At 41.7% G+C, this 13,175-nt stretch overlaps 1 protein-coding gene across 1 annotated transcript; it reads right to left on the bottom strand.

Annotated features, from left to right (window-relative positions):
- Window positions 1-9,670: 9,670 nt before the first annotated feature.
- Window positions 9,671-12,761, bottom strand: LOC100742327. Its single transcript, XM_012392985.3, has 6 exons — window positions 12,300-12,761; window positions 11,807-11,931; window positions 11,404-11,628; window positions 10,142-10,277; window positions 9,941-10,070; window positions 9,671-9,882 (listed from the first exon to the last, which is right to left on the bottom strand). Exons 1-6 carry the CDS (start codon window positions 12,561-12,563, stop codon window positions 9,797-9,799), a joined length of 966 nt encoding a protein of 321 aa, XP_012248408.1. The 5' UTR covers window positions 12,564-12,761; the 3' UTR covers window positions 9,671-9,796.
- Between the last annotated feature and the right edge of the window lie 414 nt (window positions 12,762-13,175).

Raw genomic sequence — 13,175 nt, 5'->3', positions numbered from 1 at the left:
CGCTACCGCTCTGGCGTCAGTCAGCTTTCTATCGATTTTCCGATACCTCGTGACCAACGTTGCTCGATGCGCCGATACTTCGAGCATAAACATCGACTACCCGGCGACCTATCCTCGACCGATGAGCGCGTCCTTGTCTCCGAGCTCGATCCGATTATCGAGTGTCCACCTCGATCTTCTTTTCTCCACGAAACCAAAGCTAATCGGTGCCACTGTCGTTCTTACTTCCTTTCAGATATTACACGAACGTCTCTGCGTGTGATCTTCTAAACATTTTTCTTCTTTCTTTCAACCAGTTCCACTCTGTAGAATCTTTACGGTGTTTTCTCGTATTTTTTTAGTCTTTCCGGATAATCTTCGATTTAAACATACTTCCCGATGAAACGATGATCCGGATTAGAACGTATTTCGATCCCCCGATAAAACCACCAGTACACTCCAACGTAATTCGTAGTCTCGAACCGAATCTCCGGATCAATCGACAATCGAACCGCGGAACCGCTCTGTACAGCAGCGGTCTATCGATCAGCGTTGCTCCACGTGTACCGATGCGATTGTCGCAAGCAGCGCGTCTCGTTCACAGGTTTCGACGCAATTACACGATCGAAACGCGCATCCCCGTCCCTGCAAGGGTAGGGAGCAGAGATGTCCTCTTCCCGGAGTCTTCTCGAACGCGAGCGACCCCTGCGCGTGTGGCAAAGCTCACGGTCTAGCCAGTCTGAACGCGATCGGTTCGAAGCGATCGGTCGAAGCGGCGTGTCAATCGCGACAGACCCTGGGGAGAGAACGCGTCGATAGGTCGGATCAATGGGGGGGTGGCGGTAAGAGGCGTCGTCGCGCGGACGGCGGATCGATTTCGTCGCGACCGTACGTACTACTCTCTAGTCTCCCGGTTCGATTCCAGCCATCGAGGAACGGCTTCGACCGCGATGATGCCGTATCGGTGGGGAGCAAAGCCTATCGGTCGATGAATCGTTGAATCGTGGACGATTGGAAGCACGCGGAACGAACATCCCCGACCGTGATCCTCTTCGACTCGCGATCCCTGCCCGTACCGTTGCTGGTGCGCATTCACGCGCACGCGTGCGCGCACCCCTTCGGAACCTGTCACCCTTTCTCACCGTCCTTCTCCACCTCCTCTCTCTCTCTCTCTCTCTCTTTCTCTCGCTCTCTCTCTCTCTCTCTCTCTCTCTTTCTGTCTGTTATCCTCCCTTCGTAGAGTGCCACCCCTGCAACGGTGGACTAAGAAGGAGAGAAACTGCGTGGCAACTCGCGGCAACACGATCTTCCGCCTCGAGATCTCGAAAAAGAATTTTTAGATGTTTCAACCTTCTGCCTTTCTTTATGATTATCCTTGTTGCAGTCAACTATTAGCTGGTTAACGAGTCGATGTCAGATACAATCGCAGGTGTGTTAGCCGCGGATTAGGGAACGGTGCGCGCTCTAACCCCAGTACGGAAGGAGCGAGAGGAATCCGCTCGCTTTCGAACAAGAGGAAGCGAGCACGGAGTTGCGCAAATCGCGAACGCGACTACTACGTGCCGACGAGCCGCTTCGTGCGTCCTTCGCGACGAGCAGGGCCAGCGGGGAGGTGAACGAGAAGGGGTCTATCGGGTGGGGAACAAAGAGGGGTGGAGATCTTGCGACGGGGATCTGTAACGAACTCGATACGCAGGGGTCTAGAGGAGGGACGGGTCGGGAAGGGTAGCGGGACGAGGTCGAAACGCTACGAAGGGGTCGTTCAGGGACTGACTGACTGTTCTTAGTACCCCCGGCCTAAGGGATGCTCATCCAAGGAAAACCTGTCCTCTTGCAGCCGTTGCGCAGTTTTCATCCGTTGTTGTTGAATATTACGACGCGGCGGTTCGTTTCGCTACCTGATGAAATTTTTCGTCATCTCGTTGTCGTTGTTATTCTCGTTGTGTATTTTGTCACGAAAATGTAGTGGCGAGCGTGTAAATAGAAAAAGCCATTGTTTTTGCGAAAGATACATACACTATCTTTATATTTCCCTTAAGCGCTTCAATTAACTGGAAGTATCTGTAATATGAACATCAAGAAGTCAATTATCAGAGAAAAGAGTCAGGGGAGTAAAGTTTTGGAGGGCAAAGGATATATAGCGGACAGGAAGAATCAGGCGTTGGTACAGGAGAAATGAAAATTAAAGTAATACGACGAATGTACAACGATTATTGTAGTAGAACTCCAAAAAATCACTAGCAATATCTTTTCATTGCTAAAATTGTTATCTTTGATATCGTGTCGATTGCTGTTGAAGTTTTGATTGGTTTCTACGACAAAAGACAGTTGCTCGACATTTTGTAGATTCACGTTTCGTGTAAATTATTGTACCGCTGCAAACGCTGGCCGGCTATTTTTGTTCGTTAAAGGGCAGGTCTCATTTAACGGTAAACAAGCAACTAAACTGTTGTACGCTTAGGTAGATTCGAATTAATTAACGCAATTGTAATTAGCGTGTAATGAACGGTACATGCACTAATTTCTACAATTCAAACCTTCGACAAGTCAATTTTATTTTATAATAATTACCCTGTTGCAGTATATCGGCTGACTTCTACAATTCAGTTCTCTATAGCGCTATGTATTTTAACTGTCTGATGATGTGATAAAGTGTAGCGGTACAAATCATATTGTTGTTTTGCCTCGGAGTATCAAGATCGGTAGGATACACGTAATGGAAGAATAAATAAACTCCGAGCAAAACAATGTCGCCGCTACGTGCAACGATCGAACAAAGACGAATTTGAATTTTTCGGCTCTCCCCCGACCAGTATAAATAAGCGGACGCGATCGCAAGGAAGAATTACAGTCAGTCGTCGATCAGTTATCAACCAATTATCAACGAACTATCAATCTAATTAACAAGACATTAGCGATCCTATTTTACGACTTATACAGCGTACGAGCGTCTCAACGAATATAGCCTGTATACTAATTTATTATTTTAAATATATTCGACGGTTTTAACAACGAGCAATCTCGTCCAATAAATCTCACGGTCAAACATCCTCTACACAAGTCCTCTACAAAAGTAACGAATATTTCGAAATAAACGATTTGGAAAATAAATATCCTTTATCGTCAATACTGACTGAAATATTTTTCTTACTTTTGACAAAGTGTATTTTAATTGCAAAATTACTGATAAAATCATGACAAAACTTTTCCGCAGCGTAAACAGCGCGCGCGAACTTTGGGATATTTTCCCGCGCGAAGTGCTGGACTAGCGCACGAGCCAGAACAGGTAACCCAATCGATCGGTGGAATCGAAATGGTCACACACCTGTGACCGATTTCGAGCCACGCGAGGAGAACACAATCCGCACGAAATCCATCGGCGTTCGCGACCGAATAAAATCGATATCGGCCAGTCAAGTCGAACAGCGAGAAATAAAAACGCGTTGCGCCCCAGCAAACCGACAGAGAGAAACCCCACGCGATTCGCGAGCCGCCGCTCGATTTCCCTTCGATGTAGCAGTCAATTTTTAGAGAAAGGACACGCCACTTTTTGTGGAATCTCGAGGAATCTCGACTCGATTTCTCATTGGTTTGCTCGTTTAAGTAGAATATACACTTGTCTTATGTTTCCCTGCGGTTCTGTAAAGAGCAATTTTAATCCTTCCGAAAAAAAATAACAGCAGAATACGTCCCAGTCTTTTAGAAACATTACTGAATCATTATAATATTTAGTTTTAAATAAATATGAAATCGTATCAGAACGTAAAGTCCTATCTGTTTTCAAATTTGATCAAATTTTATATTTATCTATCGTTAACAAAAAAATTCATCTCAAAGACTCTATTGGAAAAGTGAAGTTTAACAAGTAAGTTGTCATTACTAATAAATTACCTTGCGTGACAATAAGAATTGATAATAAAAAAAAAGGGACACCCTACAAGTAGATTTTACAAATTACAAAGTAACTAGGAGTAACAGGTTAATTTATTATCCTGTTAAATGATTAACTAACTATTTAAATTACAACCTGAACCTGCATAAACTCTATTTCACAAAACGTAGCACAAGTTCCTCTGAAAAAGTCCGTGCTTTCTATGAAAGGTAAAGCTAAAAAATTCCATGATCCAACTTTCCCCTATGATCCACTCCTCTCAAACGGAGTATCACAACTACACGGTGAATTTTCCTGCACTTATGAAAAAGTGTTAATGTACAAAAATATGCAAACTGCGCGTAATGCGCGAAGATAGATAACGTTCGCAAAGTAAATTTCTCGTTAGAATATTCAGTGTTAAACAAATCTCTGTTTAGATTTCTTCTTCGTAATAGTTTCCATAACAGTGTGAATTTGCATAAAGAGTCCATAGTCTGGTCATGAGTAAATAATATCTAATCGCGAATAATATTTGATAATAATAACGATCAAAGAACGTTTATCGTGTAAACGATGAAGCGAGTAGAAAAAGCGTGGAAAAATCGAGGGTCGATCTTGAAACGAGGGCACGATAGCGTCGTCCAGTTTCGCCGTTCCTGAGGCTAGTCCGGTGGAGGGGAGGCAGGAGAGGGGATGGCAGCGATGTAACGTCGATATCGCGCTCTATACCGGGCGTCGCGACGCCTAGTGGGGCGACCGGAGGATAGGGGAAAGTTCCACATGGGTAAAATAATCGATAGCACGACCGATATGTATGTACCAAGCGCCTACGTACTATATACGTACGTACATAGAGGAGGTACACGAGCGCAGGCTGACTCCTATGTACCAAGCACTATGTGTGTGGTTACACGCGAACCGTGGTAGAGAGACAGAGAAGAGGAACGTGAGGTGGCGAGGGCGAAAGAGGAAGAACGGCCGGCCTATGCACGTAAACGCATGCTGCCATAAACACGGAAACGAGGCAGAGGGTAGTGGATCGAGGGTGAGAACGTGGACAAGGAGTTTTGCGTACGTATGCGTGGCTAACGAGAATGGATAATTCGCGCGGAAGTCGTAGAAACGGGTTAGTAAGGGGCAGATTCGGAATTAATAGAACGTAGTTTGGAATTGGGTGAGAAGAGTGAGGGATCGATGAATTAATTCGTGACAATTCACATATTTCGACTGGTGGATCTTGGAAACGAAAAATAGAATATTAAAATAGAATGAAAAAGGGTGGCGAGGGTGTAAGAACACTTTTACGAACAAGGACGAATAATTCGCGTGGAAATCGTAAAGTACAATCACTGATCGTAGTAGGTAGGTAGGCAGATTCGAAATTAATGGAACGTAGTTTTGAATTGGATGGGAAATATCGAGTGGTAAATTCATTGATTTCGATTGATTCATCTCGGAAACAAGGAATTGACGATAAAATGAAAAAGAGCGAGAAAGAGTTTTTCATACGGATAACAGACGAGAATAGATAATTCCTTTTGGAAATCATAGAACAAGTCTGGTCAGAGTGTAGATTTGAGATTGATAGAACGTAGTTTGAAATCGAATATCAAGCATCGGTAAATTTGTAGATTTCGATTAACGGACCTTGAAAATAGAGAATTAAAGGAACATAAGATAAAAGAAAGATAGAAACAGCGAGAAGTTTTACGTATAGACAGCAAACGAAAGCGGATAATTCGCGCGGAAATGGCTGAAACTGGTTAGATTTAGCCCAGTGGTAGATTCGAGATTGATAGAACGTAATTTGGAACTGAGCAGGCGAAGTAAGGTGATAAAATTCAGATTTGTAGATTTCGACTCGTGAATCTTGGAATACGAACAGAACAGAGTAAAGAAGGTTAAAGAGTCATACAATTACAAATTTATCGTTTCCACGAAGTCACGCGAATTTGTATATACGTTACGTATGTTCTTTAACAGAGCAATAGCAAGGTCGTAAAGTTAATCAAGCACGAAACTACAAATCTTTCTACAAATTGTTTAAATAGCGCCTTAAGAAATGTTGACCAGATAAAACAGAATTAATCGATGTTGTTGCGACATCGATCCATACCAACGCTTAATGCAATAATGTACGACCTCGCTATTTCACCACCACAGACTATTATACATAGTATAAAGATAGAAGAAGAAATGGTCGGTATATCCAAGATAAATATACAAAGAGGCAGCACACGAGCATAAAATTTGCATACCGGCTTAAAAGAGAGATAAGGGTGTTAATATGGTGGGCAAATAATGATAGTTTAGAGTTACCTTGTCTCTAATGACGAAACAGTAGAACGGTCGAGGGAAAAAGGGACGAGCGTGGGCGTAAGATCAGTATACAAACGGCGAAACGAGGGCCGGCTAATAATAACTCTGTGCAGATTTTCCATATAAACATGGCGATGTGTGAAAACGGCGGGGGTGCGAAGAGAGAGCGTTGGGTATCGCCGTGGTGCGAACGAACAGGCAAAAGGTGAAAGTAAAATGCACGCGCACAGGTCTCTAAAGCGAAAGGGAGGGAGGGAGAGAGAGAGAGAGAGAGAGAGAGAGAGAAGAAAATAAAAGCTTGTCCGTTGCACGATAGATACTCGTGTAAAGTTAACTTTATAGGGGCGAGGAAGATAGAAATAATCTGAAACATTTTCAAATAACATTTACACTTACCCATTTAAAAGAGCGATAAACAAAGAAAAGAACAGAATAAACGAAATAAAATGGATATCCCCGTGGACACCCTACACTATACAAAAATACACCCCGTAAATTCAACAAGGTATAAGCGCGTAAAAAAGCTAAAATGGAAGAAGAATTTCATGTACGAACGTGAAAACACGTGAGAAAGATGCAAAGATGGGATACAGAAGAAGAAAGGCAGAAATTCGTGTACGGTTGGCAGGAGGGTTGAGCGCAACGCCGACGCGCTTGTGAAACCGTACGTGTCCCTCGAAAGAGAATCGCAGAGCGACGAAGGGAAAGGGAGGCAGATAGTTGCTAACACATACGTGCCAAGTATGTGCGACCACAAGTATATGGAACGACAGAGAGACGGAAAGGACGCGAGGGGGGCTGAAACGACGAAGAGGGCAACAGGGGCCGAGGGACAAGGGAGAACCTCCGAAGAACACGTTTGTAGGTGTTGCTGATTGAGAGAAAGCAAGATGCAAACAGGGAAACCATATGTACCTAACGTGAAATTTGTACATAGCCGCAAACGGGTGAGACCGAGAGGCCGGCAACGCTGCGAGGGATGCACGGTGGGGATTGAAACGCGTACGTACGCTTAGGCACACGTATACGGGCCATTACAGGCAACCGTCGGTCGGTGGTCATCGCGAACCATGAGCGCACCCTACACCCTCGACGGCCATTGAAATTTTCTGAAACTGTGCCGCAAACAGCGAATCACATCGCTCGTGCTGCTATCACGCGAAAACTCGAAAGTTCGATCGGTTTATCGACTTATCTTCCTGTTAGAACTGTCCACGGGATGTTTTCGTGTCTCGCTGGCGTCGGTTTTTAAATAAATAACTCGCGTTAGCGTTGCCTTTTCGATCTGTATTCTACGAATTTACAGCGGTTTCTTCCTCGTTTTTTAAAGGAGATAGAATAATAAAACACGGTTGTTGGAAAAAATGTTGTGGTTATTTTTAACATACTTTTTCGGCTTAGTTGTTTGCTGTTATTGAAATTCCTCGCTTCCTTTGATGGAATATCGAGAACATTCCGCGCACTCCTTAAACTTCATTTCTTGAATGACGCATCTCGCGGTGCGAAATAGCTTCGTGCGTTATGATCTCGTTCGATTTGTACAGATCTTCCATTTAGAAAACTCAATCCACAGCGACCTACATTTTATTTGAAATAGAAATCAACCTTTCCTGGTTCTCGGTTCTGTAGTTTACAATAAGAATTCGTAAAGTTTGTATAGAACTTGTATACCTAATACCGTGATAAAATACGCTGAATATCCTGATATTGGCATTTAAATAGTACAAGTGTATACTAAAGAATATATGTATAGTACGTAGAAGAATACGCTATTGCTATATGTCTTTTCTATGTCTAATCTATGTCTTTTTCATAAATATAAGTTAATAATCTGGCAACATAAAATTTAGATATCGTTGATATAAATCGGTCGAAGTATCTGGATATGTAAACGGTAGTGTATCATTTTACTGCAGTGGATATGTTTTCGAATTTGTGACCGAAAGAAGGGATCGACCAAGATTGCCTTAAATTCAAATATCGATTTAGAATTAGGAACAGCACAAGCGTTTTTCCACTTAGCCGCATTCGATAAAAATTCGCATTTTTATCCGCCAGAAAAAGAAGCAGGAAAGTTCGATCGACGGAATCCCGCGCGTTCCTCCGCTATCGATTATTCGACCGCGCGGAGGATTTTAATTTCGCGCGGGCAAAAAGACTGCCGCGAAATGGACGGAGAATTTTTATGAATTAACGAGATTTTGTTGCGCGTCCACCCAGTCTCCACCCTCTACATAGCCCGCGTCGAATGGAATGTAATTAGGTTGAAACAGGAAGCCCTCGGGCCTCCTTCGATGCATCCCCCGTTTCCGGCCATTTTTTATTCTCCGCTGCATCTGCCTTCGCTGCACACAGTCGCCATCTACGAATCTACGATCGTTTTCACGTAACAAGCCATTAAACGATTTGATTGAAAATTTTGGTAAATCATATTAATTGTAGTTAACGATAGTCGAAAGAATATTTATTCTAATTTTGTTTCTTCCTATTCTTTCTGGAGAAGGATATTTTAAAATATCTTTTAAGGTAATAAAAGTTATTGGAATAAATTCCAAATATTAAAAGAATTATTACGAGCAGAGATTCAAGGGATTTGAAGGAAGAGCGCCCTTCGTCGAGTATTAGCAGAAAACGTCAACCACTGCCAATAGATCTGTAACCGTTTCGTTCTCAAATTTATCAAAGGTATAGCAACGTGTCATTACTCTTTAATTCGAATCAATTACTCTAATATCACCTTTATTATTTAGTTTTTTTCCATATTTGATGCAAAAAGATTTCCCAAAATCAATTCAACGCTTGCATAATCTGCCCCTCCGAAGACAATAACCGAAACTAGTTGTCAAATTTATCAAAGGGCCAGTAACGTGCATCGAACGTCGGCTTCGACCAATTACTTCGGTAATAAGCCGGTCCTCGGCTCCAGACAGACACCTAATGTTCCTACACCGGTCAACGAGCTTGTGAATTGTGGAGAACTCAACGGTGAAAAGGAAACGCGGCACGGGCCCCTCATACAGATGTCTCGTGAAGTCGCACCTGGCGGCAGGTGGTGGCTACGGCAGGGGTTCCCTGCAGCCCCTTCACGTCCCCTCACACTCGATAGATTCACGCGTGTGCCCGTGATCATACGTTACCTGGCGCGTGTTCAGCCGACCTCCTCGAGGAAACCGATCAACTGCTCGCCACGGATCGTGGAATCCGCGTCGAGCATCCTGGCTTAGTCCATTCGCGTCTTCCGGCTCGTTCAGCGTCGTAAATTCAAAGTTGAAGGGCCGTGCAACAATATTGCAAATTGCGATGGATAAAGATTAAATTTGTAAAATTCCATTTGCAAGTGGAAATTATTCAACGGTCGATGAAAATTCTTGGCAATTAAATCATGATAAATATAAGGCATTTTGTAAAGTGTCAATCGAAAGTAGGAGTTATCAGGACAATTTGTTATTGGAGAACTTTGTTCGTAATGTTTGGTTCAAGTGAAATTTCTATTAGAAATTATTCGCAGGCTGACAGACCCGTGAATATCAAGACAAAACAACTTTATTGATCTTCGTGACACGTATCGTCGTTAAAGGCTGTCGTAGCGATCGAAATGCCCTTAGAACGTCCCTGTAGCTTCCTCTAATCGTATTCTGCTCCGATAGTGATGCTCATCTCCTCGGAAACGATTACCGTTTGATGGTACCAGCGATTGGTATCCAGGACAACTGCGCGACAAATCGATCATTAGGAAATTTCACAGTGAAGAAATCGAGCCAGACTTACTTATTTCGCCAGGATGTACTACGACTTTCAACCTGTAACAAGCGTAATGGCACTCTCTGGGTGGTTCCAACATCCACAATTTCTCACCCTTGACCTGAGCTTGCCACGAAGGGTGTTCCACGTCGTCCACCTGAAAAAGTCGAAATATTTCATCGATAAAAGTAGGGAATGAAAATAAATATTTATTGAAGGAGTACCCACGTGCATAGGGGCCCCATATCCTTGGCTACCCATAAAAATCCAATCGGTCTTCTCTGTTTCTGCAGTGACAGGCAGAAAATACGGCCTTTGATAGTGTTTCCTGAGCACACCGCCAATTTCTTCGTCACAGTTACTCCTTTAACAAGAATTATAATTATATTGTATTTCTCTATATTTATTTATTATCAGCTAGTTTATTATATATATACATGTTTAATAATTTGCATCTATTTGCAAACCAAATTACCAGAATTTTTTATGAATCTAAGTTTATTAGCAACGAATGTAGGAAATTTTTTTTCTCGCTTTGTTTTAAGATATAGATTCTAATTCTCTTCCCTTGTTTAACATGTGACGATATTTTTATATCATCCTGTGCAAAACAATACAAAGTCCACTTCACAATGCGAAGTTATCAGACAGGAAAGGTAACGAAGAACGCGTCGCTCGACACGAATATGAGTTTCTAGGTAATCGTTTCGATGAATACGGGCCGCTGGAAACTACATAGTTCGCTTGGAAGCTCGTTAGGGGGATTGTGTGAATACGGGCGAGCTTTAGGGCAGTTATTGAAGCCCCAAAACTGCCTTCTTCACGGGCACCGTTCATCCAGACTCTCGGGACACTTACTAAAACCTTGGCCAAAAAAACATCACCAGATTTAACTGACAGTGACATTTAATACCATCCCCTATATCCTTTCTCCTAATCTAGCGCTAACAAACTACCCTTTTTCTTTAAAATAAATTTCAAATAAATCTATACCTAACAAACACGAAGATGGTATCCCACTGGGGGTTGCCACCTAAATGATGATCAAACAGCTAAAAAATTCTACCAAATGTCCAAACTGGACAAATTGTGAATGTAAAGAATTAAATAAATAAAAAAAAATAGATCTATATCTTTTCTTTTACTTTATGTATAATCTATAGAAATGCTACAAAATAATACGATTATTTTAATCCAGCGTTTATTTATAATTAGGTTATATAGCACAATATCGTAATACAGTATTACCTCGTTAATAGAGATACTTCTTGCTTCGTTAATAGACACGGAGTTATTTTGATTGTTTTCAGAAACTATTTCGACGAAACATGCGTTCGCGTTATAAGAATCTTACTCGTGATATACGTTATCTCGGCTACTAATGAATTATATTATATCTATGTCACATGTATCATGTATGTACATATAAAATCGATTAAATAAAATAGAAAAATGAAATAAATGAAAATTACAATGGAAATTGTACTCACCAGCCCACGTACCATGGCTTCGTTCCTTTCTCCAGCAATGATCGACTAGCGCTCATATCGAACACGTCCTGAAGACTTTTAAACTCGGTTTTATAAGGAAAAAACTGGCAATTCGCGTCCTCTCCGTCGTACAACGATTTAAAGAAAGAAAACGAGAATGTTTCCGTTGCTGTCCAGTTAGTCATGGCATCCGTAATCACTACCGGTCTTCCTGAATACGCATATCTATTCCTCGAAAGAGAGCACAGAAGGATGAAAAAGATTCCAACATAGAAAATAATAAAATTGAATTTCACATATACTTCTTTGTATTAACGGACGAATAAAGCAGAACGAGAGGGGATTAAAATTAATTCAAGAGCGTAAGTGGAGCAAGAACTAGGGGAATTGGACGAGCCAGTACCGTTCCTCAAAAATGGCAGGATCCACGTTGGATATCCTGTCAACCTGTTGAACGTCCCGACACATTGAACAATCCTCGGCTGGCCGGAATACTTTCTGCGTGAACGAAGGTACTTCCGCTAGGCACTTGAAAAATATTCAACCCTTAACAAAAATCGATTTACTAACGCTAAAAACCGATTTAAGAATAGGAAGAAACGCAAGGATAAAGACCGATATTTTGCCAAAATGTTTATTAAAATTCTTCGAAAATAGGTCAGATATCACAAACAACGATTAACTCTATTAAAAAGAAAAAAGACAGAAAATTAAAAATTCTCTTACAATCACGTGACAAAAATGATATGATTGAAGTACGTATAGAAAGAAGCAAAGATAAAAACAAATCTTTTACTGAAAAAACGATTTCCCCAAGGATTGATCTGTTTTAAAGCTCAGATCGGTCGACTTTCTTATCTTTCTTTTTAACGAAAAGGATTGATTTCGTGGCTCACCTTGTCGTAACGAACGGTGTGCACGTAATTCCAGAGGAATTGACCTAGAATCCACGCGAGGATCAGCAAGATCCACAGGTGTCTCCTGCGGAACTTCGATCCTCCGGGTCTAAGAAGACATTGAGCGCGAAACAATTTCACAGACCTGCTAGGAAGTGTTGTTTCCTCAATCTTCGTCACTATCGCGCGTAACTCCTTCTTCGCCAGTTCGAGCGACTTTTTCGAAGACTCGTTGGACACTTTGTTGCTATTCACGTCCGTCATGACATTCGATAAATCGGTCGCTGTGTCTCGAAACTTTCAATATTCGTAAAATAATCACTAAGATGTTACCGATCCTTTTCCAAGAACTTCCTGTAAATTCTGGAATTCTTCGGTTTAAACTGCGGAATCTATAAGTTAAGCTTAATGCTGTTTAAAGTTTAATCCTCGACAAAAAACTCGTCTTTTATTATTATTATTATTATTATTATTATTATTATTATTATTATTATTATTATTATTATTATTATTATTATTTTAGATATCGAAAATCTTGAAAAAGTTCTCTAAGACTTCTGACGATCCTGATGGTCGACGTGGAACTGTGCTAGGATCCTTTCACGGGGTTCCACAGAGGCAAAGGACACGGTTGCGCACGGGAATGATGCGATACGGGGGTGTGAAATGAACAAGAATCTGGGCTACCGATTGATTGAAACGAGATCTACCCGAACTCGTGGAGAGGGGCATCGAAACAATTTCTCATCTATTTTCTACACCAGCAAAAAAGAATTTCCGCAAGAAAAAGTTTAAAAAAAAACAGCCAGAATGATCAACGGTTTTATTTTAATGTCTAACGATTCGAGGAAAGGTGACGAAAAAGGGGAAAAATTG

Source organism: Bombus impatiens, unplaced genomic scaffold, assembly GCF_000188095.3.
Source record: "Bombus impatiens unplaced genomic scaffold, BIMP_2.2 scf_2136, whole genome shotgun sequence".
In the NCBI taxonomy this organism is placed as follows: Eukaryota; Metazoa; Arthropoda; class Insecta; order Hymenoptera; family Apidae; genus Bombus; species Bombus impatiens.
This window is presented reverse-complemented; position numbering and strand designations above follow the sequence as displayed.

Excerpts from the sequence above, each read along its gene's own strand:
- LOC100742327 (XM_012392985.3), bottom strand. The coding sequence starts at position 12,563 with ATGACGGACGTGAATAGCAACAAAGTGTCCAACGAGTCTTCGAAAAAG. Across the intron at positions 10,278-11,403 it reads AAGCCATGGTACGTGGGCTG|GAGTAACTGTGACGAAGAAA; the intron begins GTGAGTACAATT and ends TTCTTGTTAAAG. Across the intron at positions 9,883-9,940 it reads AGTACATCCTGGCGAAATAA|TTGTCCTGGATACCAATCGC; the intron begins GTAAGTCTGGCT and ends TTTGTCGCGCAG.